The following is a 21,492-nucleotide window of genomic DNA, read 5'->3' as shown; positions in this document are numbered from 1 at the left end:
GCTTACTGAATGTGAACTTGTTCATGAACCACTATCAGTGAGGGTGGGAAATGAATTCACTGGGAGTCAAGTCTTCAAGGAGTTTATAGTCTGTAAGGAGCACCGGGCAATAAAGGAAAGCTGGAAACTGAATGATAGCACTGCAGAGTTAATAACAAGTGACTGTCCCCATCAGTTGTCTGCCTCCCTTTCTCTGTGTCACTGGTCTCTCATTTGCAACTGCAAATGTTTAAAGTCTCAGCAGAGATAAGTGATGCCTAGTGTTGACCTCAGGGAATTCTCTACCTTTTAGAAAACATTTAATGGATAGCAACCTTTTAAAAAGTAAAATCTTCTATCCCACCCACAAAGCAGTTCTCTACCCTTTGAGGCTGCAGCCTAAGGAATTAAAAGGCCTTCTACAGCCTCCTCACCTGCTGCTCCTCCAAGCACTGGGGACCTGCAGCCCAAGGGGACAGAACTTTCAGAGTGCCAAGAACTTTCACAAAGAGCATGCTTCTTACTTTTGGTGGTCTGCCTTTTTAGTTTTAAAAACTTTGCAAATTAGTATTTATCATCATTTCAGTATTATTTCTGTAGGTTTAGTGTTCTGGGTATTTGCTTTGTTTTCTTTTTAAATCTATCTGAACCTTTAGGCTCTGGCTTAAACTCTATTTTTTTCTATATTATCTTCCATGTTAATGTAACTTTTATAACTCAGACTTTGGAGGTCATGGTCTGCTCTACAAGATCCTAGAAGGATGTCTGCTGCTCTGGAAGAAACAAGCAAGCAAAACAGCCACAGCTCCCACAGTTCCAAGTCTGGAGATTTGAAGCAGCTGACATCTCTGTGACCAGGGGAAGGAGGGCTTGACAGTACTTCTTTCTGGAGTCACTATAAAATTTGATTAATTTTTTAGACAGATCATGATCACAATATTCAGGCAAACAGCCTCCTTGGGGACTGGAATCTATTAATTTTATTGTTTTCTACTTTTACTTTCATAAGAAGCCACATGTCCTAAATCATGGCTGCTCAAGTATATAACCATGGATTTTAGGCAAGCCAAGGCAAAAGCACTGTGGTCTGGCAGTCCAGAAGTGAGAGTGGTATACATTTGTCAAAAGAAGGGCCCTGAGTGGAAATTCTGATCCTGAGGATGCAGAGAGCATCTTTCTAACCTCTATTGGCTAGCACAAGTTGCAACTGGACACAGAGATACACTCTTTGCTACCTTCTCCCCCCCCGCCCTTCCTCCTCAAGGCCTTTGGGATGGCAATTGCCAGGCGGATTCATCCCCCACAGATAAGAGACCAGAGCTAAGTCCAACTTGAAGGTCTCTCTCTGTTAGTTTGTTTCCTTTCGTGGAGGGTCTATGTGTCTTCACATAGGGTCATTTGTCTTCAGCAACACTGGGCTGCACTCTCAGCCTCTGAGATGCTCATTTTTAAATTCATTTTTAATCTTACTCTTTCTTCACATGTTTTTTTCCTGCTCGCCATAAGAAACTTATTTTTCACAATCCAAATACCAGGTGTGTGTGTGTGTGTGTGTGTGTGTGTGTGTGTGTGTGTGTGTGTGTTTGTACAAATTCTAACTGTGGCAAACAGACAACTAAAAATTACATATTGTGAATCTGGGCGAAAGGTCTATGGTTTGGCTGTGTCTCCAGAGGTGACTTGTTGGAAACTGGATCCACAATGCAATAATTTCCCGAGGTGAGGCCTTTTAGAGGTGATTTCTGACTCATGCTATTACCAGGGAGCCAGGTAATCATCTTTGTGGACTCCTGGGACATGCTGAGCTCGGCTCCTTCACACACACTAGTTTTCCCATGCAGCTCTTTGGCCACTTCCACTTTCTAATCTATGAGGTCTCCAAGAAGCCCGTACCAGGGGTGGCCCCTTGACTCTGAACTTTACAGATGCTAGAACTGTAAGAAGAAATGCATCTGTTCTTTGTAACTTGCCTGGCCTCAGGTGTTCTGCTATAATAAAACATCCATGGGCTTGAAGGAGTGGTGTTTAATGCAATATATTTATTGATTTTTTTACTAGTATTCTTTATCCATTGTCAATTTTTCATTTTTCAATTGTCATTTTTGTCAATGAAAATTTGTCCTTGTCATTGCTTTATTCATTGTCAATTTCGGCCTTTTTCTTTCAATGACCTCTTCATTCTGTCACATTTCTACACTAATTCCCATTGTTACTCCAAGATAAGAGATGAGCCAGGACACTGATTTGAAACAACTTACTTGCTTTTCACACATTAATATTTTCCTGTGAAAAATCTGCTTATTTTTTAGTAAAGCCTTATGGTTTCCTTTAGCCTCCTGGGGGGGGGGGTGTTTTCATTGCCACCTTCACTACAATCCTTTCTTCTACTTTATAATGACTTGAGCATCAATAACATACAGAGAAGCTACTAAGTTTTGTTTTCTCCTGTCTAATTTAGGTCAGTTCTAACAGCCTTTCCTTGGGTTCTGCAGGGAGTAGATAGAAAGCCTTGTTATCCATTATTTAAAACACAGTTCCTATCGATGAACTCTACCTCTGCTGTGTTTTCCTGACCAAGGGAAAATAATATATGTGAATGTCAGCATCTCATAGAATCCTACTTTGGTTCTTAAAACTTTTTTCAGTTTTAAATATAATGCTAGTCTGTTGTTTTTTAGAACTTTTTTTTTTTTTTGGATGATAAGAAGATGACCCTGAGGCTACGGAGATAGCTTAGTTGGTAGAGTGCTTGCCTTGCAAACAGGAGGGAAAGACTCCCCCCCCCCACTCAGAACCCACCTAAGAAAAAAGCCAGGAGTGATGCAGCAGGCCTGTGATCCTGATCTGGAGAAGCAGAGATGGGCAGAGCCCTGGAATTCGCTGATCAGCCAGTACAGGGTATTCCATGTGTACCAGGCTGGTGAGAGAAAGCAAAACAGGGCTAGAAAGATGGCTCAGCACCTTAGGACACTGGCAGCTCTTCTAAAGAATTCAGGTTACGTGCTCTGCACTCACATAATAGGACTAAACTGTCCATAACTCTAATTCCAGGAGATCTGACCCTCTTTTCTAGCCACTACAGGCACATACATGGTGTATGTACATATATGCAGGCAAATACGCATACACATAAAATTAATAAAACATAATTAAAAAAAGGAAGATGGTCCCCTGAGGAATAATAGTTGAGATTGTCCTCAGGGTTCCACCTGTGTACACAGACACACACACACACACACACACACACACACACACACACACAGAAAGAGAGAGAGACAGAGAGACAGAGATCCTCCTCTAACATTTTTCATGCCTGGCATTAAATATCAGCAAGTGTTAAGTTAACATTAAATAAAATTAATGTTTGGATTTCTGTGGAGTTTATTCCCATAAGATGCTGCACTGTTCTGTTTTATAAAAGTAGATACCCAAACACACACATACACATACACACCCTTCACATGAAATTATGAATCAAATCAAGTGTTTGTTAGAGGTAAACACAAAGGCTTCTATAGCATACACTTTGAAAACACAAATCATCAGCATTTTCAGTTTATTTTTATTTTTTGATGTCTGTTAATTTTTTATTTTTTAAAAACAAAATATTAATTTAAAAAAAATATAAACCATTTCAACTTTCAAGGGAAATGAGACCACAAAAGAAAACAAAACAACAAAACCAACCAACCAAACAAACAAACAAAAAGAAGTCAGAAGTGGAACAAAGGAGACAAGAATAAAATGCTACGGGTGTTTTGGGTGTTTCAAGAAGAGTGATGCCTTACATGGCGGAGCAAAGAGGGGATGGGGAGAAGAATCAAGCCCAGGTTATGCTGGACATGTGTGCAGAAAGGAAGGGTTTCCATGGAGCAGCAGGAGCAGGCCCTGGGAGGCTAGGCTTTTCCAGCAAGCCTATATCTCTCTTCTCTCATGGCTGGGCAAACCTGCAGGCTCACTTTACAACCTGAAATCTACTCCAACAGGCAACAGGAATAAACCCTGGTTGTTTCCAGTTCACATGTCATTTCACAGATAGCATAAAGTGAAGTAAGTGCTAATTAAAAGCCTAGAATAAAATAAATTACTCCCCTCTATTTATAATGGAGATATGCTGGATGTGATGTTCTTTTAAACTGTCAAGTTTCTCTCCACAATCAGATCTCATGAGCATAAGCATTTTTTTTTTTGTAATTTCAGAAACCTCTGTAATATTGCCTTTGCAAACCTGAACAAAACACAGAAGTGAAAAGTTATGAAACTCAGAATGTACAGAAGAGCTGGTTTTGCTGTTAGATGCATCTCAGTGTCTCTTAGTCTGTGTACAAGCCAATGAAGTTCATCCCCGGCCCCAGAGTACTTCAGTGAGTGAAGACCTCTTTAGTATAGTCCCTTCCCAATTATCAAATTGGGGCTGAAGAGGAAGAAGAAAAGGGGAAAGGAGATGATGATAATGAGGAGGAGTAGGATGTTGAGGAGGAGGATGAAAAGGAGGAGGATAATGGTGATGATGAGGATGATCTCATGTCTCAGAAAGGGAGAATAAAGAGGGAGACATGTTAACTCTCTTGACAGAAGTCTACATGCCTACTTAGGGATTTGAACTCTGAATGGCAAAATTACTGCAGGAATAACATCCCTGTAGTAGTGTAGCATTGTAACTTGCAGTGATTATAAATTATAAATTATAAATCCTGTCATGACTTGTATAATTACTGTAGAAAACCATCTCAATCACTTTGAAATTTTCCCTCATGGACCAAACTATATGCAATTTCCTCAAATCCTTATTTGAATTTAAATATTTATTTTGTCTTTCCTTTTTACTCTGAAAGTTGAAATTTCGTAAGAAAGCCAAGTACAATATAAAAATTCTAGGCACAATGAAGATCTGAAAGTCTGAGCTCTCTAAAGGTTAAAAACACAAGCTAGTATTAGCAGGTGGGGGGGATGCTCTTAATAGATTTAATTGCTAAAATCTAATTTTCTTGTCCTTTCCTCAACTAGAATGTTGTGACTAAGAGTGAAAGTGATGGATTGTAGCTCTCAACATTCGCAAACACCAACGTCCCGGAGTTAAGTGTCTGTTCTAATTGCTGCTGCTTGCCGAAGAGTCCGTCCACGTGCTCAGTGTGTTATTTTTACTTGCTAAAGCAGAAGTGTCGAGGTGATAAATGGCGCAAGGTGCTCCACTCAGCACCAGTGGTGTGTTATAATAAATACTGCCCCAAAAGACACAGTCTGGAAGTGATTATTGTTTCCATGGTGTGATTTAAGTTTCCTCCTCGTTAATTTTTCTAAACAGAACTTGTTATTTGAGCTAATTGTAATTGCCTAAAGAGGTAAAGAGGGCAAAACTGAAAGAATTACGGAGCCTCTCGCCACAAATGTGTCCATTCTGTCCTTCAGAACACATCTTGGACTGACGTACAGAACCAGATGTGAGAAAACAGGAATACCCATGTGCTAATGTGAGCGTACTGTGGTGTGGGTGTAATGGTAATGACAGTGTCCCGCCCTTGCACCTTGGTGGTGAAGAAGAAGCGCATTATAATCAAAACTCGATTTCTATGTTTCTGCAATCTTTAATATTCACACACACACACACACACACACACACACACACACACACACACACACAAAACCCTAGCGCATTTGCCTGACTCTCAGTAAAGATGAGACGGAGCAGTACTCTGTCCATAATTTGTTGTAGTTTTCTGCATCAGTAAGAAAAATGAAGACAAGCCTTTTCAAATAGAAGGATAGAAAAGGGTTCCAAGAGACCGTTTCACCGTTAGAACAGAACTCTGGAGCTCTTAGCTGTGGGGAACATCTGGTGTGACACACAAAGAGAAGGCTTTTGCTGTACTTCTAGTCTAATTAGCAACAAATATTCCCTGTTCCAACACCTGGATTAGGCAGAGGCCAAGGCGGCAGCGATTGAGAACACACAAGGGACTTTGTGGGATGACTTCTAGAAACATATTCACACACAGAGACATGACCCTCAGGAAAAATGGCTTCTGGTCCATGTGACAGGAGCCACCATTCTGCTACCAGCAGAACACAAATGGAAAGAATTTGGATTGTTGAAGGCATAGCTCATAGTTAATTGGCCTTGAGACATGACTGACTCTGCCCTCATGCAATCAGCTGGGATTTCTACTGGCCATAGATGAAATCACCCTCAGTGCTGCATTATCAGGGCAGGGCAAGGTTTGTTATCATTCTTCTTCTTTTTTCCACACTATCATTTTTACACGTCCTCCTCACATTCAGTAGATAATCAAACTCTGGAATGTAATGTTCATAACTAGGATACCTTTCTGAGAACCAAAGTCCTTCTATTCCCTTGGCCTTCATAGTCAGGACCAAACCCCTCTGGATGACAAATAGTTATGATTTCACACTTGCTTCTACAGATGACATCACCTCCATTCGCTTGTTCCCCCAAACCCTCCTTCTCAACTACATGGAACTCTCAGAATTCCCACCTTGCTGGCATTTTCAACAGCAACTCACACTATCTCCCTAGCCAGGCTAACTTGGCTATATTCTTGAGGTTCTACTACTCTTAAGTTTTATGGTCCCCACATGTATAAGCTCTTATGCCTCTCTATTACATCTTTCTCACCCTTACCCATTCCAAGAATAGAAAAAAACAAAAACAAAAAAAATGCTTCCCAGAGACATAGTCTTCTGCCAATGAAATGCTATAGAGTGCAAAGGATTTTAACTATCATAGTGGGCATCTGAGGGATACAGGAAATGTTCTCTAAGTTTGTGTCACAGTGACTTTAGCATACAGTTGTGCCTCACAGCTAGTGGATGAAGGTATGGGCTGTTACAAGTGCAACAGCTATGCAATTACTTTATTTGTATCAAAAATTTAGTTTACATTCATTCTTTGTGAAAGAGACTGTTATAACAACAACGACAAAACACAGCTATCTCCTTGTTTCTTCGCACTTGGGAGCTAACATCTTTCTAAGGACTCAGCTCTGTAGCAATCACATGGATTTACTTATATTCTTCCTCCTGTAAGAAAGGGCATCACCCCTTCCCACCACCTTAACAAACTCCAAGAAAATTAACTTATATTTTCCATCTTGAAAGCTTACTCCTCTTTCCATTCAGTTTTATTCTTTTGTCTAGGACTGCCAATTTCACAAGGCTGTCCCTGGCTATGTGTGATCGTAGCCAGATTTGTTAAGGATTCTTTTTGGATTTAAAACTGAAACTGAGGAAAGCATATGTCTTCCTCTCAAAGAGCCTCATGGAGAAGGCAAGTTTAAAAGACTGAAGTTGTTCTTCTCTATCCATGGGGGTAGAGCATCCTAAACTCATCAGACACCCAAATCCAAGGATGCCTCCAACCTTACAAAAAAGATGCAATGTTTGGATACAACCTGTGCATAGCTTCCCATATGCTTGAAATTATTTCTAAGTAGCTTATATTGATTAACATACTATAAATGATACATAAATATTCACTGCTGTATTAAACAACAATGAAAAGGGAAAAGGTTTGTACATGTTCAACATGGACAAAATTTATTTTCCCAATACTTTAAACCCAGAGTTGGACAGTTCTGCATATCCAGGTTCCACATACATAGAGGGCTGACTATAGTAAATCTGAGCAATAGGTAGAGTGAAGAAACAGTTACTGTACCAGTACTGTACCAGCTCCCACTAAGGTAGAAACACCATCCCTCATTCACCGAACCTCCCATTTTCTAATGGAAAGTAAGACTAAGCCACTTGAAAAGACAAAAAAAAAAAAAAAAAAAAAAAGAGAGAGAGGAATCCTACTGGTGTCTCAACTAAAGCAATTTGCATTATTTCATTTAAGCCCCAACAACTGCATAACAGGTATTATTTTATAGAGAAGGGTCTAGAAGCTCAAAATAGTGGAGAAGCATGCTGAGACACCCAACAAGTGGCTATGTTCAAAGCTGGTTCCTTCAGACTTCCAAATGCCACTATTGCCTTTTTCTACCTCTTTGTATGCACAGTTCCCTGGGCATCCTGAGTGAAGTTTAGTGAGAGACTCCACACACAGTGTCCTCAGAGCAGGACCTCCCTTCATTAACAAGCACAGACATTATTAATCTTGAGAGTTACGGACTTCAGTTAAATAACCTCAACAAAGCATCCTGAGAATAAAAACAGATATTATTTTAAGCCATTCCATTAGCGGTAATATTTGCCTCTTGACATCCCAATAACTAGGAAGCAAAATAATGCATGTGTATACTTAAGCAACCTAAAAAATATTAACATATATTGAGTATCTATAATTTAATGTTTGCTTTAGATACCAAATTATAATTGGCACTTCCAAACCAGATTTCCTCAAGAGACCTAAAATTAAAATCAAAGGAGAAATAATTTTTAGAAAATTAAATCTTCCTATTTGTAAACATCTTTTCTCCCCCTCTGGTTAGATTTTTAACTGAGCACTTCTTTGGTCTCAGCATTTGCTAACAGAGTTAAAATGACCATGGTTTTCAAGGTCAATTATTCACACAAATCTGAGAAGTACTCAGAACTGTGAACTTGGGAATGAGAAAGGGAGGGGGCAAATAAACCAAAAGCAGATGAATTTGCACACGAAACTAATCTGCCTTAGAGGAAAAAAATAGGTATCTAATTCAACATAAGGGTGCATTCAAATTTGTTTTTCATATTAGGAACATATTTAATATGTCACTGGGCGAAAGGCAATCCATTTTTAAGAAGCAATTTTCCTATTACCATGGGGTGTTTTATCATTTGATGTCTAGCATTCAATCAGAGTACAGCCGTCCTTTTATATTTTATGGGCAGAAAACATCTCATTTGGGCATGTTTCACTTCAGAAAGGTGAAAACACTTCGTAGGCCTTGAAAGATGCTCAGAATGGCCCTTGCAGATGATGTCAAGCAGGAGGTCAAATTGGAAAGTCAAACATAAAACTATCAAAATATGAAAACAACTGTTCTGTATTACAAACAGGCATAATTTTATTACACATAGGCATTATTTTTCAGAAACTTAGTATTTTTAAAAATCACAGGATACACTTGGCTATTATAAAAATGAGGAAATCATGAAAATTTCAGGTAAATGATGGAACTAGAAAAGACGGAAGCAGAAAGACACACATGGTATTAAATGCTCACTCCTAAGTGGTTACTAGACATGTAATATAGGGTAAACATACTAAAATCTATACTCCTAAGGAAGCTAATCAAGAAGGAGGACCCTAAGGAAGATACTCAATCCTCATTCAGAAGGACAAACACGATAGACATTGGAAGCAGGAGAAGACAGGGAACCGGGACAGGAGCCTACCACAGATGGTCTCTGGAAGTCTCTACTGATCCAGGTATCAAAGCAGAGGCTGAAACTCATAGCCAAACTTTGCAGGGAATTTTAGGAAAGCAGGGCGAGATAGAGAGTTATGGAAGGGATAGGAGCTCCACAAGGAGACCAGCGGAGCATTAAAAAAAAAAAATACTGGTCCAGAGGCCCTTCAGTGACTGATACCCCAACCAAGGACCACACATGGAGAGGACCTAAAACCCCTGCTCAGATGTAGCCCATAGACTCAGTCACCAAGTGGGGACCCTAGTAAGGGAAGCAGGGGCTGTCTTTGGCAAGAACTCCTTATCAGGCTCTCTGATCACTTCCCCCCTGGGGGTGCAGCCCTGCCAGGCCACAGAGTAAGACAATACAGCCAGTCCTGATGAGACCTGATAGGCTAGGGTCAGACAGAAGGGGAGGGGGATCTTCCCTATCAGGGGACTAGGGAAAGAGCATAAGGGGAGAAGAGGAAGGGAGGGTGGGATTGGGAGGAGATGAGGGAGGGGGCCAGAGCTGAGATACAAAGTGAATCAATTGTAATAAACAATAAAGAAAGAAAAAAGATAAAAAAAAAACATAAAAAGAAAACAAAAAATAAAGCATATAAGCAAAAACTAAAAAAAAAAAAATCACAGAATAACTGATCCCAGCTCATCTTTTCACTTTCTGAGGTTTAAGAAAATTCTGGAAGTTTCTGGGAGAGAGACCCTATCTGTTGCACCTACAGCTGCAGCATGCAACACATCATAAATGTTCAGTAGATTTTAGTTGAGCAAATGGATGCAAGTACCTTATCTTAGGTGAAAGGACAGTACCACTACTCTGCCAACCAAGTCCAGCCTCGGTACAGAGGCACTGGTACATGCGCCATGTGATCTGTGCAGAAAGCCAAACACTTTCTTCACTGAAAGGTGGGAGATGCCACTATCCATTGTGCAAACGGACCAATTGTCTTCATCACTACCCTAGTATCGCAGTCACAGACACAGAGCAATAACTTGCTAGACGGCTGCAACCCCAGATTCCTGTCACCTTGGTTTCTTTGCTTTACCAGAATGGCCCCACTGACCTGAGGGCCAATTCAGATCAGGTCCACAATTCCCTTACCCACAGTCCACTACAGATTCTGACCGTGCCTCCCTAGCCAGACCCTTCAAGTGGAGAACTTTGTCTTTAGCAGGCTCCTCACACTAACATTTCTGTACTCTCAGTTATAAAGTGAAGACATCTCTCAGGTCTTCACTCCAAATGTTACTATTCTAGGTTTTCTATCCTGGGTACCAGAGATGGCTAGAAGGGCACAATGACTCGGGCGAGTAATTACTCCAAGACACCTTGGTTCCAGAGAGAATGTAGCTCCTCTGTACTGCCAACGTTGCCTCCCCTGCCACTGTGGCACTGTTGGGGAAGACATCAGGGCCAAGGAGAGAAACAGAAAGCTCCTCCTGTTTCCCACACAACGAGGAAGACGGAAAAAGAGGCAATGCAATTCACTAAACTTGGACACGGAATTTCTGGTTGTCTTTACATTTTTTTTTTTTTTTTAGAAACAAAAAGATTCAGACAGTCTTCTTAGTAAGTGACTTTAAACAGTTCCCTCCACGAAACTGAGATCCACGTGAAATTGTCATCCCATGGAGAGAGTACGTGGGGGTGGTTTGACTTAAGACTTACATACTTAAGCTGAACAAACAGTAAGCAAACCACGGATGACCACCTCCATTAGGGAAGAGGCAGGCACCTCACATCAGGGATGCCTGAGAGCTGAAATCTCAACACTCAGTGAAGAGCATCAATTAAAAGTCTCCCCTGGGTATGCTGCCCAAATCCTAACACAACTCTGCAATGCTGGGCCTTCTAGGTGATGGCCTTCCTTGTCAGTTCCATCTCATCGTTGGCTCCTTCACCCAGCTGGCAGTCATTGAAAGATGACTGGCTCCTACATGGTCCAATAGCTCAACTTGTCAGTTTTTTTTCTTTATTTATCCTTAAATTTTCTCATTATTTTTTTCCTCAACAGTACCTGTAGTTTGCTTTACAATGTAAATAAAACATAATTACCTTTTCAATTTAATGATCAGGCTCCTCTTGATTAATCACTCTACAACATTATTTTACTCTCTCAAAACAGGTGGCACACATCACTCCCAACATTTTCCTGATTTAAACAGTCTTCTCTGGCACTCGTGTTATGAAGTCTAAGAGGAAGGCTTTGCGCGGATGTGCCAGTTTCATAGACGGTAGAAGAGGTGAGAATCAGCTGCTTTAAAGAGCCTTGGCATTGGCAAGGACAACAGGGTAAGTCACACCTGCGTTCATGCTCAAGCATGACGTGCACCAATGAACGAACAGGCAGACGATATTATCTCTCTTCCTGGATGTCCTTTCATAAACTTTGTAATATGAGCAAGAAAAAGAGCCCAGAGCATATCTCTGACCAATTCTTCATTTTTGGCTACTCCTTTTCTTCAATAATAATTCTTTCTTTATAGAGTAAATATTCCTCATGACTGAAACACTGGTAGCAAGAGAATTTCATTAAAGTACTCAATTTTCCTTTATAGAGAAAAATTGTTTCGAGAGAAAGGAGAGGAAATAGTCTACAAGAAGACTAGAACACAAGGGAGAAAGCCACACATCTTGTACTTGGCCAACAGCGAGGCAGCTGCACTATGTACTCATTTTTATAATTTTGGAAAGGGCCACAACACCTGCTGAGCTCTCTCTTCCTGGAGCCTTTCATGTTTCTGTACAGAGCAGATGTGTGGAAACACACACCCAGGAGACCTGAGCCAGAGACTGGACCCACAGCGAAGGCAGGTGTCCTCACTCTAGGAACTCATCACATAGGTGGATGCTCCACGTCGGAAGGTGAGGGTTTGCTGGACTCGGGCCCCGCGGGGCGCATGCACACTACTTACGCAGCTCCCCCACTTTCAGGATCTCACAGAGCATCTTGGTCAGTTCTATGCTGCTGCGGCCGAAGGGGCACTCATGCTTATCTTCCCGGCTGCTGTTCTCAAGCACGATCTGTGTGGAGAGGAGGGGCTGGTCAGAAAAGAAATTCTACAACCAAACACACAAGACTCTGGGTTCACTCTAAGAAACACAAAAGGAGGATCACCCCAACCTACGGGTGATTTTCCACCTATGACTGTTGGGGCCCAGCCTGCACAGAACACAGATAACATTAGAATTTTGATATTTTCAAGCCTCCTACAGCTCCCTGGCCTTCAGGAAGGTGTTTCGCTTGGCTGGTTGGTTTTCATCTGCGCCTAGGTGACTGCGAAGCATTTTTTCAAGAGGAAACAATATAGACTTACTACTTAAGTGTCAGGACTTCACCCTTGTCTCCCAGGCCATCTCTCTTCCTCAGGAATAGCAACTCTGTGCAACTTCAATATTTCCATGGCCTATCTCCTGCTAAAAGGTCCTTACTTTGGTGTGATCTCACTAAATCATGCCTGGGAACACAGCCGTTAGACTAACTAGACTTCCCCAAATAACTAATGATTTGCTTTTCTCACCAACCTGCTTGGAATATAAACCACCTGGGCTTGGGGGCACACAACTCTGGGTGTGTCTGGAAGGGCATTTCCAGAAATTATTCTTTCAGGAGGCTCTGACCTAATCAGTGGGTAGATTCCTTGATGGAGCCATAAGAGGACAGCAGTTTTAGAGGTGGTAAAATGAAGGAGATGGGGCCTGTCCAGGTGAAGCAGGGGCTATAGACGCAGGCTATATCTTCCCCTGAATGCTTCCTGTATTTTTTTTTTCATTTTGTTTTTTTTTTCCTAGACAGGGTTTCTCTGTGTAGCCTTGGCTATCCAGGACTCAGAGATCCTTCTACCTCTGCCTCCCCAAGTATTAGGATTACAGGCATGGACCACCTTGCCTGGCTTCTTCCTGTATTCTGTTTTCTCGTCCTCTTACCTGCAATGATGTCACCCACTTTGCTTTGCCACGCGCTCTGACTCCATTGCTAGCCTGATACCTGTGCATCTATGAACTAGAATAAAAAGCCAACCTTTCTTCAGTCTTTCAATCAGTAGGAAAGTCACAGTGACAAAAGTAACGAATGTAATAGGGAAATAGGCCTCCCCATGCTGACAGCGTCCGTGGAGTATGAGCTAGGAGTTACATGGATGATAGTGACAAAGAAAATAAAAACATGCGGAACATCTATGGATCCCAGCTCTCCTATTCTTCATATAGAAGATACTTCCCTGTAGTCTAAGTTTGGACCCTCAGTCCATCTTCTGAAAATTCTGCTTTTTATAAGAAATTCTCTTGTCTCCTATAGCTAGCTCAAAATGATCTTACTACTTAAACCTAAGGGATCTATTTTTCACTAGACAGAACAAAAACAGAACACACTAGCTATCCCAAGTAAATAAAGTCCAAAATTGTATGTCAGCAAAAGCAATAATACTTGAGGAGGCTGCTTACCTCACACACATTCATAAAACCACATTAGACATCTCTGAAGCCATGGTTGGAACTCTTCCCCTGTAAGGCTGGGCCGCTATCCCCTTAGCTGCCATACCACTTCAGGCATTGGCATTCCAGGAGCATCTACAAGGATGCTGTGCTGTGTATGTTTCTCCTTTAACATAGTTTGGAGACAGTCTCAGTGTTCCCCAAGGCTGTGCTGAAATTTAATCTCCACTGTGAGGATTAAGGCTGGAGTTTAGGGGAGAGGCTTGTTTGGGTGATCTGGACCAGGTTAGGTTATCAGGGTGATACTCCTGACTGAATGCTGATCAGGTCATCAGGGCAATACCCAAGACTAAATGCTGATGGTTTTATAAAGGGGGTGGGGAGAATAGATGGGAAGAAGAGGGATAGGTAAACAGACACCAGAGAGAGAGAGTGAGCATTTCTTGTGTTTTGTTATGTTGTATGTCCTGTACTACCTCAGGACTCTCACCACAAAGGCTATCACCATATGTGGGGCCTTAGCCTTGTAAGCCCAAGCCCTGTGAGCCAAAATAAACCTCTTTTCTTTGTGGAGTTATTCTTCCTTGGACATTTCTGTTACAGTAGCACAAAATAGACTAATGCACCTCTATAAACTATGAACTCGTTGGTGGCAAGGGTGGTATTTTATTCACTTAAGCAACATCATTAACTGAGCACCTGTTGGCTTCCAGGAAGATGGATAGACTCCTTCAGCTAGGGGGCAAGACAGATAAGGGTCCTAACCTCTTTGTGCACTTATTCTGAAGACAAATATGAAAAGCTATCACGCAGTTCCAATCTACTGCACAAGCTGTAAAGAGGGACAGCCTGGGAATCTGCGTCAGAAGGTCACGGTTGTTTCCCTGGTTGTTGAGAGTCAGAGGAAGATCAAGACCCTGTGATCAAGATCAAGGTATGTGAGCAGGGAAACATCCCAGATAGAGGGATAAAGGTCAAGCCCCTTGGGTGACTAGGTGTACATGAAAACACACTGTCTGCTCTATGAGTGGAGAGACCTGGACCTGCAGGGCAGCATCTGGAGCCCAGAACCCAAGAAGGCCAGGAATGGAGCAGAGTGGCTATGGAAACCCAGATGTCAGCAGGGGCACAGGCAAGAGAATGAAGGGGACAAGGAATGAGATCAATGGAAGATCAATGTGAAGCTGACTTATCGCTGCACACAAGGCTACTGCCAAGAGTGCCATGATGTGAACCCTCAGAGCAGTGATCCCTCCAATCGGGGTCATCTCCTGAGTCCTTGAAGCCTCACTCCTTGCACATGGTATGCTGTGAAGAGTCTCCTCAGATTAACCTCTCCCCACCCCCACCCCACCCCCACTTCCTTTAACAGACTTCTTTCTGGTTCAAAGCAGGAAATCCAGTTTGGGAAGGCACATGCATTCTCATCAGTCAGAAAAATCTTATTTCTCTTTTTAAAAAATTGTATCCGAGACAGCCAATCAGGGAGAAATGCGAATCTCCTGATAATGAGGAAGCAAACTGAAGGAAACAGCAAGAAGACAGGACACAAAGCAAAGCCAGAGACAGGTAGCTCACATCTCACTCCAGGCTCCCAGGGAGCGCATTCCCCTGTATTTCACATTAACATTCTATTAACATTTCATGAGTGCATCAATATTTAATGAGGATGTGATCCGCATACACTAGGTAGAATTACTGCAGCCAATAAATGTTCAGGAAACATTTCCAAGGCACAGTTTATTAGCAGGCACTAAATTAAGTAGTAATTTAAGTAATCAATATGTAAATCGCTCAGAGAAGCCCTTCTCTTCACTTTTTAACGCCTCGTCTATCTTCTCATATTTACCTGCCTGAAGAAAAACAAATATTCCTTCCTTATCCTTATAGTCAAGGCAGACACAGTATTTAAAGTTCCTTGTTCAAGTATTAAGCTGGAAAATTTTACTGGAATGACTTAGAAATTCTTATTACAACTGTTACTAATGAGGTTTTACTATAGTGAGAGATGCTTAAACAAGGCAGTAGCTTTTTAAAAAAACACACCTAAATGAGTACATTCAATTCCAATATTTTCAAATAAGTCATGTCTACCTGAACCATTTAGAAAAGCTCCATTTAGAAATATCAATGAATACTTCTTAATCTTTATTTTGTTCTTTACTGTTAAATTATACAATGGGACAGTGTCTTAATTAGGGTTTCTATTGCTATGATGAACATAATGGGGAGGAAAGGGTTTATTTTGCTTCTCCTTTATTGCTGTTCATCATCAAAGGCACTTAGGATAGAAACCCAAACAGGGCAGGAACCTGGAAGCAGAAGCTGATGCAGAGACCACGGAAGGTCCTTCTTACTGGTTTGTTCCTCAGGGCTTGCTTCTTACAGCACCAAAGCCCATCAGCCATGTGCAGTGCTATCACAATAGGCTGGGCTGTCTCATATCAGTTACTGAAGACATGCCAGTTGGGAATGGTGGCATACTCCTTTGATCCCAGCACTTGGAAGGGAGAGTCAGGTAAAACTCTGAGTTCAAGGGTAGGCCGATCTACAGAGGGAGTTCTAGCCAGGACTATACAGAGAAATCCTGTCTCAAAACGACAGCAACAACAAAACAAACCTACGCTGGAGTCTGAGGGGGGCACTATCTCATTTGAAGTCCCTTTCTCTTAAACAACTCTAGTTTCTGTCAAGTTGACTTAGAAATAGCCAACACAGAGAGAAACCAAAATAAAGTCTAAATGTCTGTTGGTTGATTTGTTTTCATTTTAATGATATGAGCACGGGGGCGGTGGCACTTCGGTGCACATGACTGCAACGCTTGTGAAGGCCAGAAAAAGGCACTGGATTCCCTGGAGCTGGAGCTGTAGGAAGCTGTGAGGCACCTGATGTGGATGCAGAGAACTGAGCTCAGGTCCTCTGCAGGAGCAGTATTAGCTCCCAGTGGGTGAAATCTTAACATTTCTATTACCACCCATCTTAGAATATGTCACATTCCAAAAAAAAAGTTATAACCATCTGCACGTTTTACAAAAGGAAAATCCTGGATGCCTGTATAATAGTAAATGAACTTTATGTACTATTTTGTAGTTTTCAGGCTGCCTGTGCCTATTGCCTATCAACTGATCTCCAACATGGCCACAGGACTACGGAGGAGTGTATTTACCAATATGATCCTCTCAAGACTGTATAATAGGAAGATGTGAGTTCTTATACCATAGCTAACCTCTGTCCAACCTTGAGTTTCATTTTTTAAAGTGTTAGCTGGGTATGGTAGTATAAGCTACCTGTAACCCCAATACTCAGGAGCCTTAGGGAGGATTATTTGGAGTTCAAAGACTGTCTGAACTACACAGAGAGACACTGTCTCAATTAACAATTTTTTTTTCTTTTTAATGTTCCATTACCAAATCTTGCCTAGCCCCATAAGAGTATAAACTGGCTTCATAAACTTGGCATGAAATTCAGTGGTTTTTGTTTTTTTTTCTCTCCTTGTGGAGCTCCTGCCCCTCCATGTCTGGCTCTCTCCCCATTTTTTCATAACATTTCCTGCACTCTGCCCAAAGTTTGCCAATGGGTCTCAGCCTCTGTTTTGATACCCCGCTGGGTAGAGTCTTTCAGAGGCCCTCTGTGTAGGCTCCTCTCCTGTTCCCTGTTTTCTCCCTCTTCTGGATGTCTGTCCCGTTTGCCTTTCTGAATGAGGATTGGTCATCTTACCCAGCGTCCTCCTTGATTGGCTTCTTTAGGTGTACAGATTTTAGTATGATTATCCTATATTATATGTCTAATATCCACTTATAAGTGAGTATATACCATGTGTGTCTTTCTGCTTCTGGGATACCTCACTCAGGATGATCTTTTCTAGTTTCCACTATTTGCATGCAAATTTCATGATTTCCTTGTTTTTTAATTGCTGAGTAGTATTCCATTGTGTAAATATACCATAATTTCTGTATCCATTCCTCAACTGAGGAACATATGAGTTGTTTCCAGCTTCAGGCTATTACGAATAAAGGTGCTACAAACATGGTTGAGCAAATGTCCTTGTTGTACACTTGAGCACAAGGATCTTTTCTGAGTCTGATACTCCAACCAAGGACTATTCATGGAGATAACCTAGAACCCCTGCACAAATGTAGCCCATGTCAGCTCAGTATTCAATTAGGTTTGCTAGTAATGGGAACAGGGACTGTCTCTGACATGAACTCAGTTGCCTGCTCTTTGATCACCTTCCCCTGAGTGGGGAGCAGCCTTACCAGGCCACATAGGAAGACAATGCAGCCACTGCTGATGAGACCTGATAGACCAGGATCAGATGGAAGGGGAGGAGGACCTCCCCTATCAGTGGCCTGAGGGAGAGGCATGGGTGGAGAAGAGAGAGGAAAGGTGGGATTGGGAGGGGATGAGGGAAGGGGCTACAGTTAGGATACAAAATGAATCAACTGTAATTAATCTAAAAATTAATTAATTAGTTAGTTAATTATTTTTTTAAAAAAGTCAGTGCTTGTAGTCCAATTAGGCCAATGGAAGTTTTTGTGGGTTCCTTGTTTTTGTTTGTTTGTTTGTTTGTTTGTTTCTCAGTGACATAGATCCAGAAACCCCAGTTCCCCTACAATAAAGTAGACACTTCTCCCCAATCTCCATTATTCTGTAAACATGGGTATCTGTTCTTCAGGGTGTGTGACCAAAATTGCTGTGCCATCTCCACAGATTTCCATACATCCCAACTCCCTGGACATCCTCAGAATACCCGGCTTCTTGAGCTGTTGTAGATGAGTGATCCATTTGACATGGGCCTGACTAAAGATACTAAATGCTTAGTACCAGGTGGACACACATTTCCAACTGACTGGACTGAGCATGCTTACCCTGTGTCTTCAGAATTGCTTTGTTGATGAGCACTCAGTCTCTGACATATCCCTGCTTTCTATTGAACTCTTGCCACTAGGCTAAGTACAATCTATTCAGTGGTTCTTAAGGCCAGTCCTGGAGTGAGCCCCTTGGGTGTTAATGTCCCTCCATGGTGAGGCTGTTCTACTCTCTTTCTCTCTCTTTTTTAATTTATTTACTTTACATCCCAAATACATGTAATTCTCTCACTCATCTCCTCCCAGCCCCACCCTCCTTCCCTCTTCCTTCCTATTCCCCTCCCCTAGTCCTCAGAAAGGCAGAGCCCTCCTCCCCTACCATCTGACCGGCCTATCAAGTCTTATTAGGACTGCCTGAATCTTCTTCCTTTGTGGCCTGGCAAGGACATCCTGCCAGGAGAAAGTGATCAAAGAGCAGGTATCAGAATCCATGTTAGAGACAATCCTGTTCCCCTTGCTAGTATACCCACATGGAGACTGAGCTGCTTATGTGCTACATCTGAACAGGGGGTCTAAGTCCTCTCCATGCATGGTCTTTGGTTGCTACATCAGTCTCTTCACGACCCCCTAAACCAGATCTGTTGGGTTTGTTGGTCTCCTTCCAGAGCTCCTGTCCCCTCTAGATCCTTCTATCCTCCTTCTCTTCCATAGGACTCCCAGTGCTCTGCCCAAAGCTTGGCTGTGAGTCTGACCATCTGCTTTGATCCCCTGCTGGGTAAAGTCTTTCAGAGGACATCTATGGTAGGCTCCTGTCCTATTCCTTTTCTTCAACTACTTCTGGTTGTCTATTCTATTTGCCCTTCTGAATGAGAGTTAAGCGTCCTCCCTAGAGTCCTCCTTGTTATTTAACTTCTTTAGATCTGTGGATTATAGTACGGCTTTCCTATATTATATAGCTAATATTTGCTTATAAGGGAGTATATACCATGTGTGTCTTTCTGGTTCTGGGTTACCTTACTCAGTATGATCTTTTCTAGTTCCATCCATTTGTAAATTTCGTGATTTCCTTGTTTTTAATAGTGAAGTAGTATTCCATGTATAAATGAACAATATCCATTTCTGTATCCATTTTTTGGTTGAGAGACATCTAGATTGTTGGCAGTTTCTGGCTATTATGCATAAAGCTGCTATGAATATAGTTGAGCAAATGTCCTTGTTGAATGGTGGAACATCTTTCAGGCATATGCCCAGAAGTGGTATAGCTAGGTCTTGAGGTAGCATTATCTCCAATTTTCTGAGAAAGCACCAAATTGATTTCCAAAGTGGTTGTACAAGTTTGCACTTCCACCAGCAATGGAGAAGAAGGGTTGCCCTTTCTCCACATCCTTGCCAGCATATGCTGTCACTTGAGTTTTTTTCTTTTAGCCATTTTGACAGATGTAAGATGGAATTTCAGAATTGTTTTGATTTGCATTTCCCTGATGACTAAGGACATTAAACATTCCTTCAAAATGCTCTTCCACTCTGGATCTTGTTGCTTTAACTCTACTGAGGGTGTGAGGAAGCACAGTGCTGTCCTCACTGGCCCTGAGGACAGTGCTGAAAGTCCGAGTCCTTTTTCTCTAAGGAGGAGGGACTGCCACTACTGCCCAGTTCTGACACAGGGTCAGACAATGAAGCTGTTAATCACCCATGGTGCCTTGCACAAGGCACTGCACCTTCAAGATCTATGGATATTTCACAACGCCCACATTATAATCAACAAGCCTGAAACAGGCTTCACAGAGTCAGGGTGCATTCTCTCTCTATTGCACCCCACCTTCCAATCCTTCTGTGGCCCTCAGTCATGCAACACTTTCATCAGCAATTAAACTAAAATCCTAACTGTAAAAGATTACCTCCAGGCTTCCAGATTACATGAAAGCAAGCCAGAAGTCTTCTTGTTCTTCTAGCATAAATTGGTCTAGAGATCTACTTGTGCTATCACCAACTTGTACAGGCCCAATTTAAGCATAAACCCACTTCAGAGCTACAAGGAGCTAACATGAAGAAGAGCAAAGACCCCTAGAGCAAGTCATCTGATGGCACCCTGCTTCTGGCAGTGAAATCTTACTACTAATCATGCAGAACCACCATAGAGCATTCACTCTTAAAACCTTGATGACATGAAAAAAAAAATCCTCTAAAACTCGTCTTCTGTCTACATAGAGAAATGCCTGCCTTACCTGTTAATAGACCAAGAACTAAATTAAAAGTCTTGACTTGTAGCAATTGGCTTTCATGTACTCCAACACAAGCATGTTTTTGCATTAATAACAGAATCATCAGAGACCCTGAATAATGTTAGATTATTTCTCCAGTCCCAGATTCCTGCAAGGGCAAAGAGGAAGCAACTTTGTCTACTCTTGAAGAGACTAGGCAGCCAGGCAAGAATCATGTTTCCTCCTGTCTCCAGTGAAATGATGATTGGTCCCCAGAAAGCCAGAGATAGTTACTCAGAAGAGTATCAGGCCATCTCAACAAGGCTGCACAAGAGGCTAAGTGTGATCATGAATCTTAAACAAGTCCATAGGATTAAACAAACACACCAAAGTCCTAAAAGGATGGTTTTAAGTTGGCAAAACAAGAGCTCTGAAATGCTAGAAGGTTTTCCATGCAAGCCAGCACACCACAGCAAGTCAGAATGAAGGGCTGCCAGCTACTAGAGCCACATGCCCACCAGAACCACAGGTGAGGGGAGTGATGCTCCAGAGAAAATACACCAAAAAAGAGCCACAAGGATGCAGTCAAGACAGCAGCAGAAGGCAAGTATCAACCATAGAGCTTATCTACCAGTCTTGTTCTAAGAGCCTTGCTCTGATTACCTTCTCTGACTCATTCACAGGATGCATAACTCAAGTGCCACACCATGCCA

The 21,492-nt window shown here is 41.9% G+C and overlaps 1 protein-coding gene across 5 annotated transcripts in view; it reads right to left on the bottom strand.

The window, feature by feature from the left end:
• Nucleotides 1–21,492, bottom strand: part of Elmo1 (engulfment and cell motility 1) — a 517,373-nt gene that overhangs the window by 219,763 nt on the left and 276,118 nt on the right. For all 5 annotated transcript variants that reach the window (XM_055597231.1, XM_055597230.1, XM_055597234.1 and 2 more), the window contains one exon: nt 12,252–12,360. In XM_055597231.1, the coding sequence (XP_055453206.1) occupies nt 12,252–12,360 (109 nt within the window). The remainder of the gene's footprint in view (nt 1–12,251; nt 12,361–21,492) is intronic.

Source organism: Psammomys obesus, unplaced genomic scaffold (genome assembly GCF_907164565.1).
Source record: "Psammomys obesus unplaced genomic scaffold, mPsaObe1.curated_primary_1811, whole genome shotgun sequence".
NCBI classification, from domain to species: Eukaryota; Metazoa; Chordata; class Mammalia; order Rodentia; family Muridae; genus Psammomys; species Psammomys obesus.
This window is presented reverse-complemented; position numbering and strand designations above follow the sequence as displayed.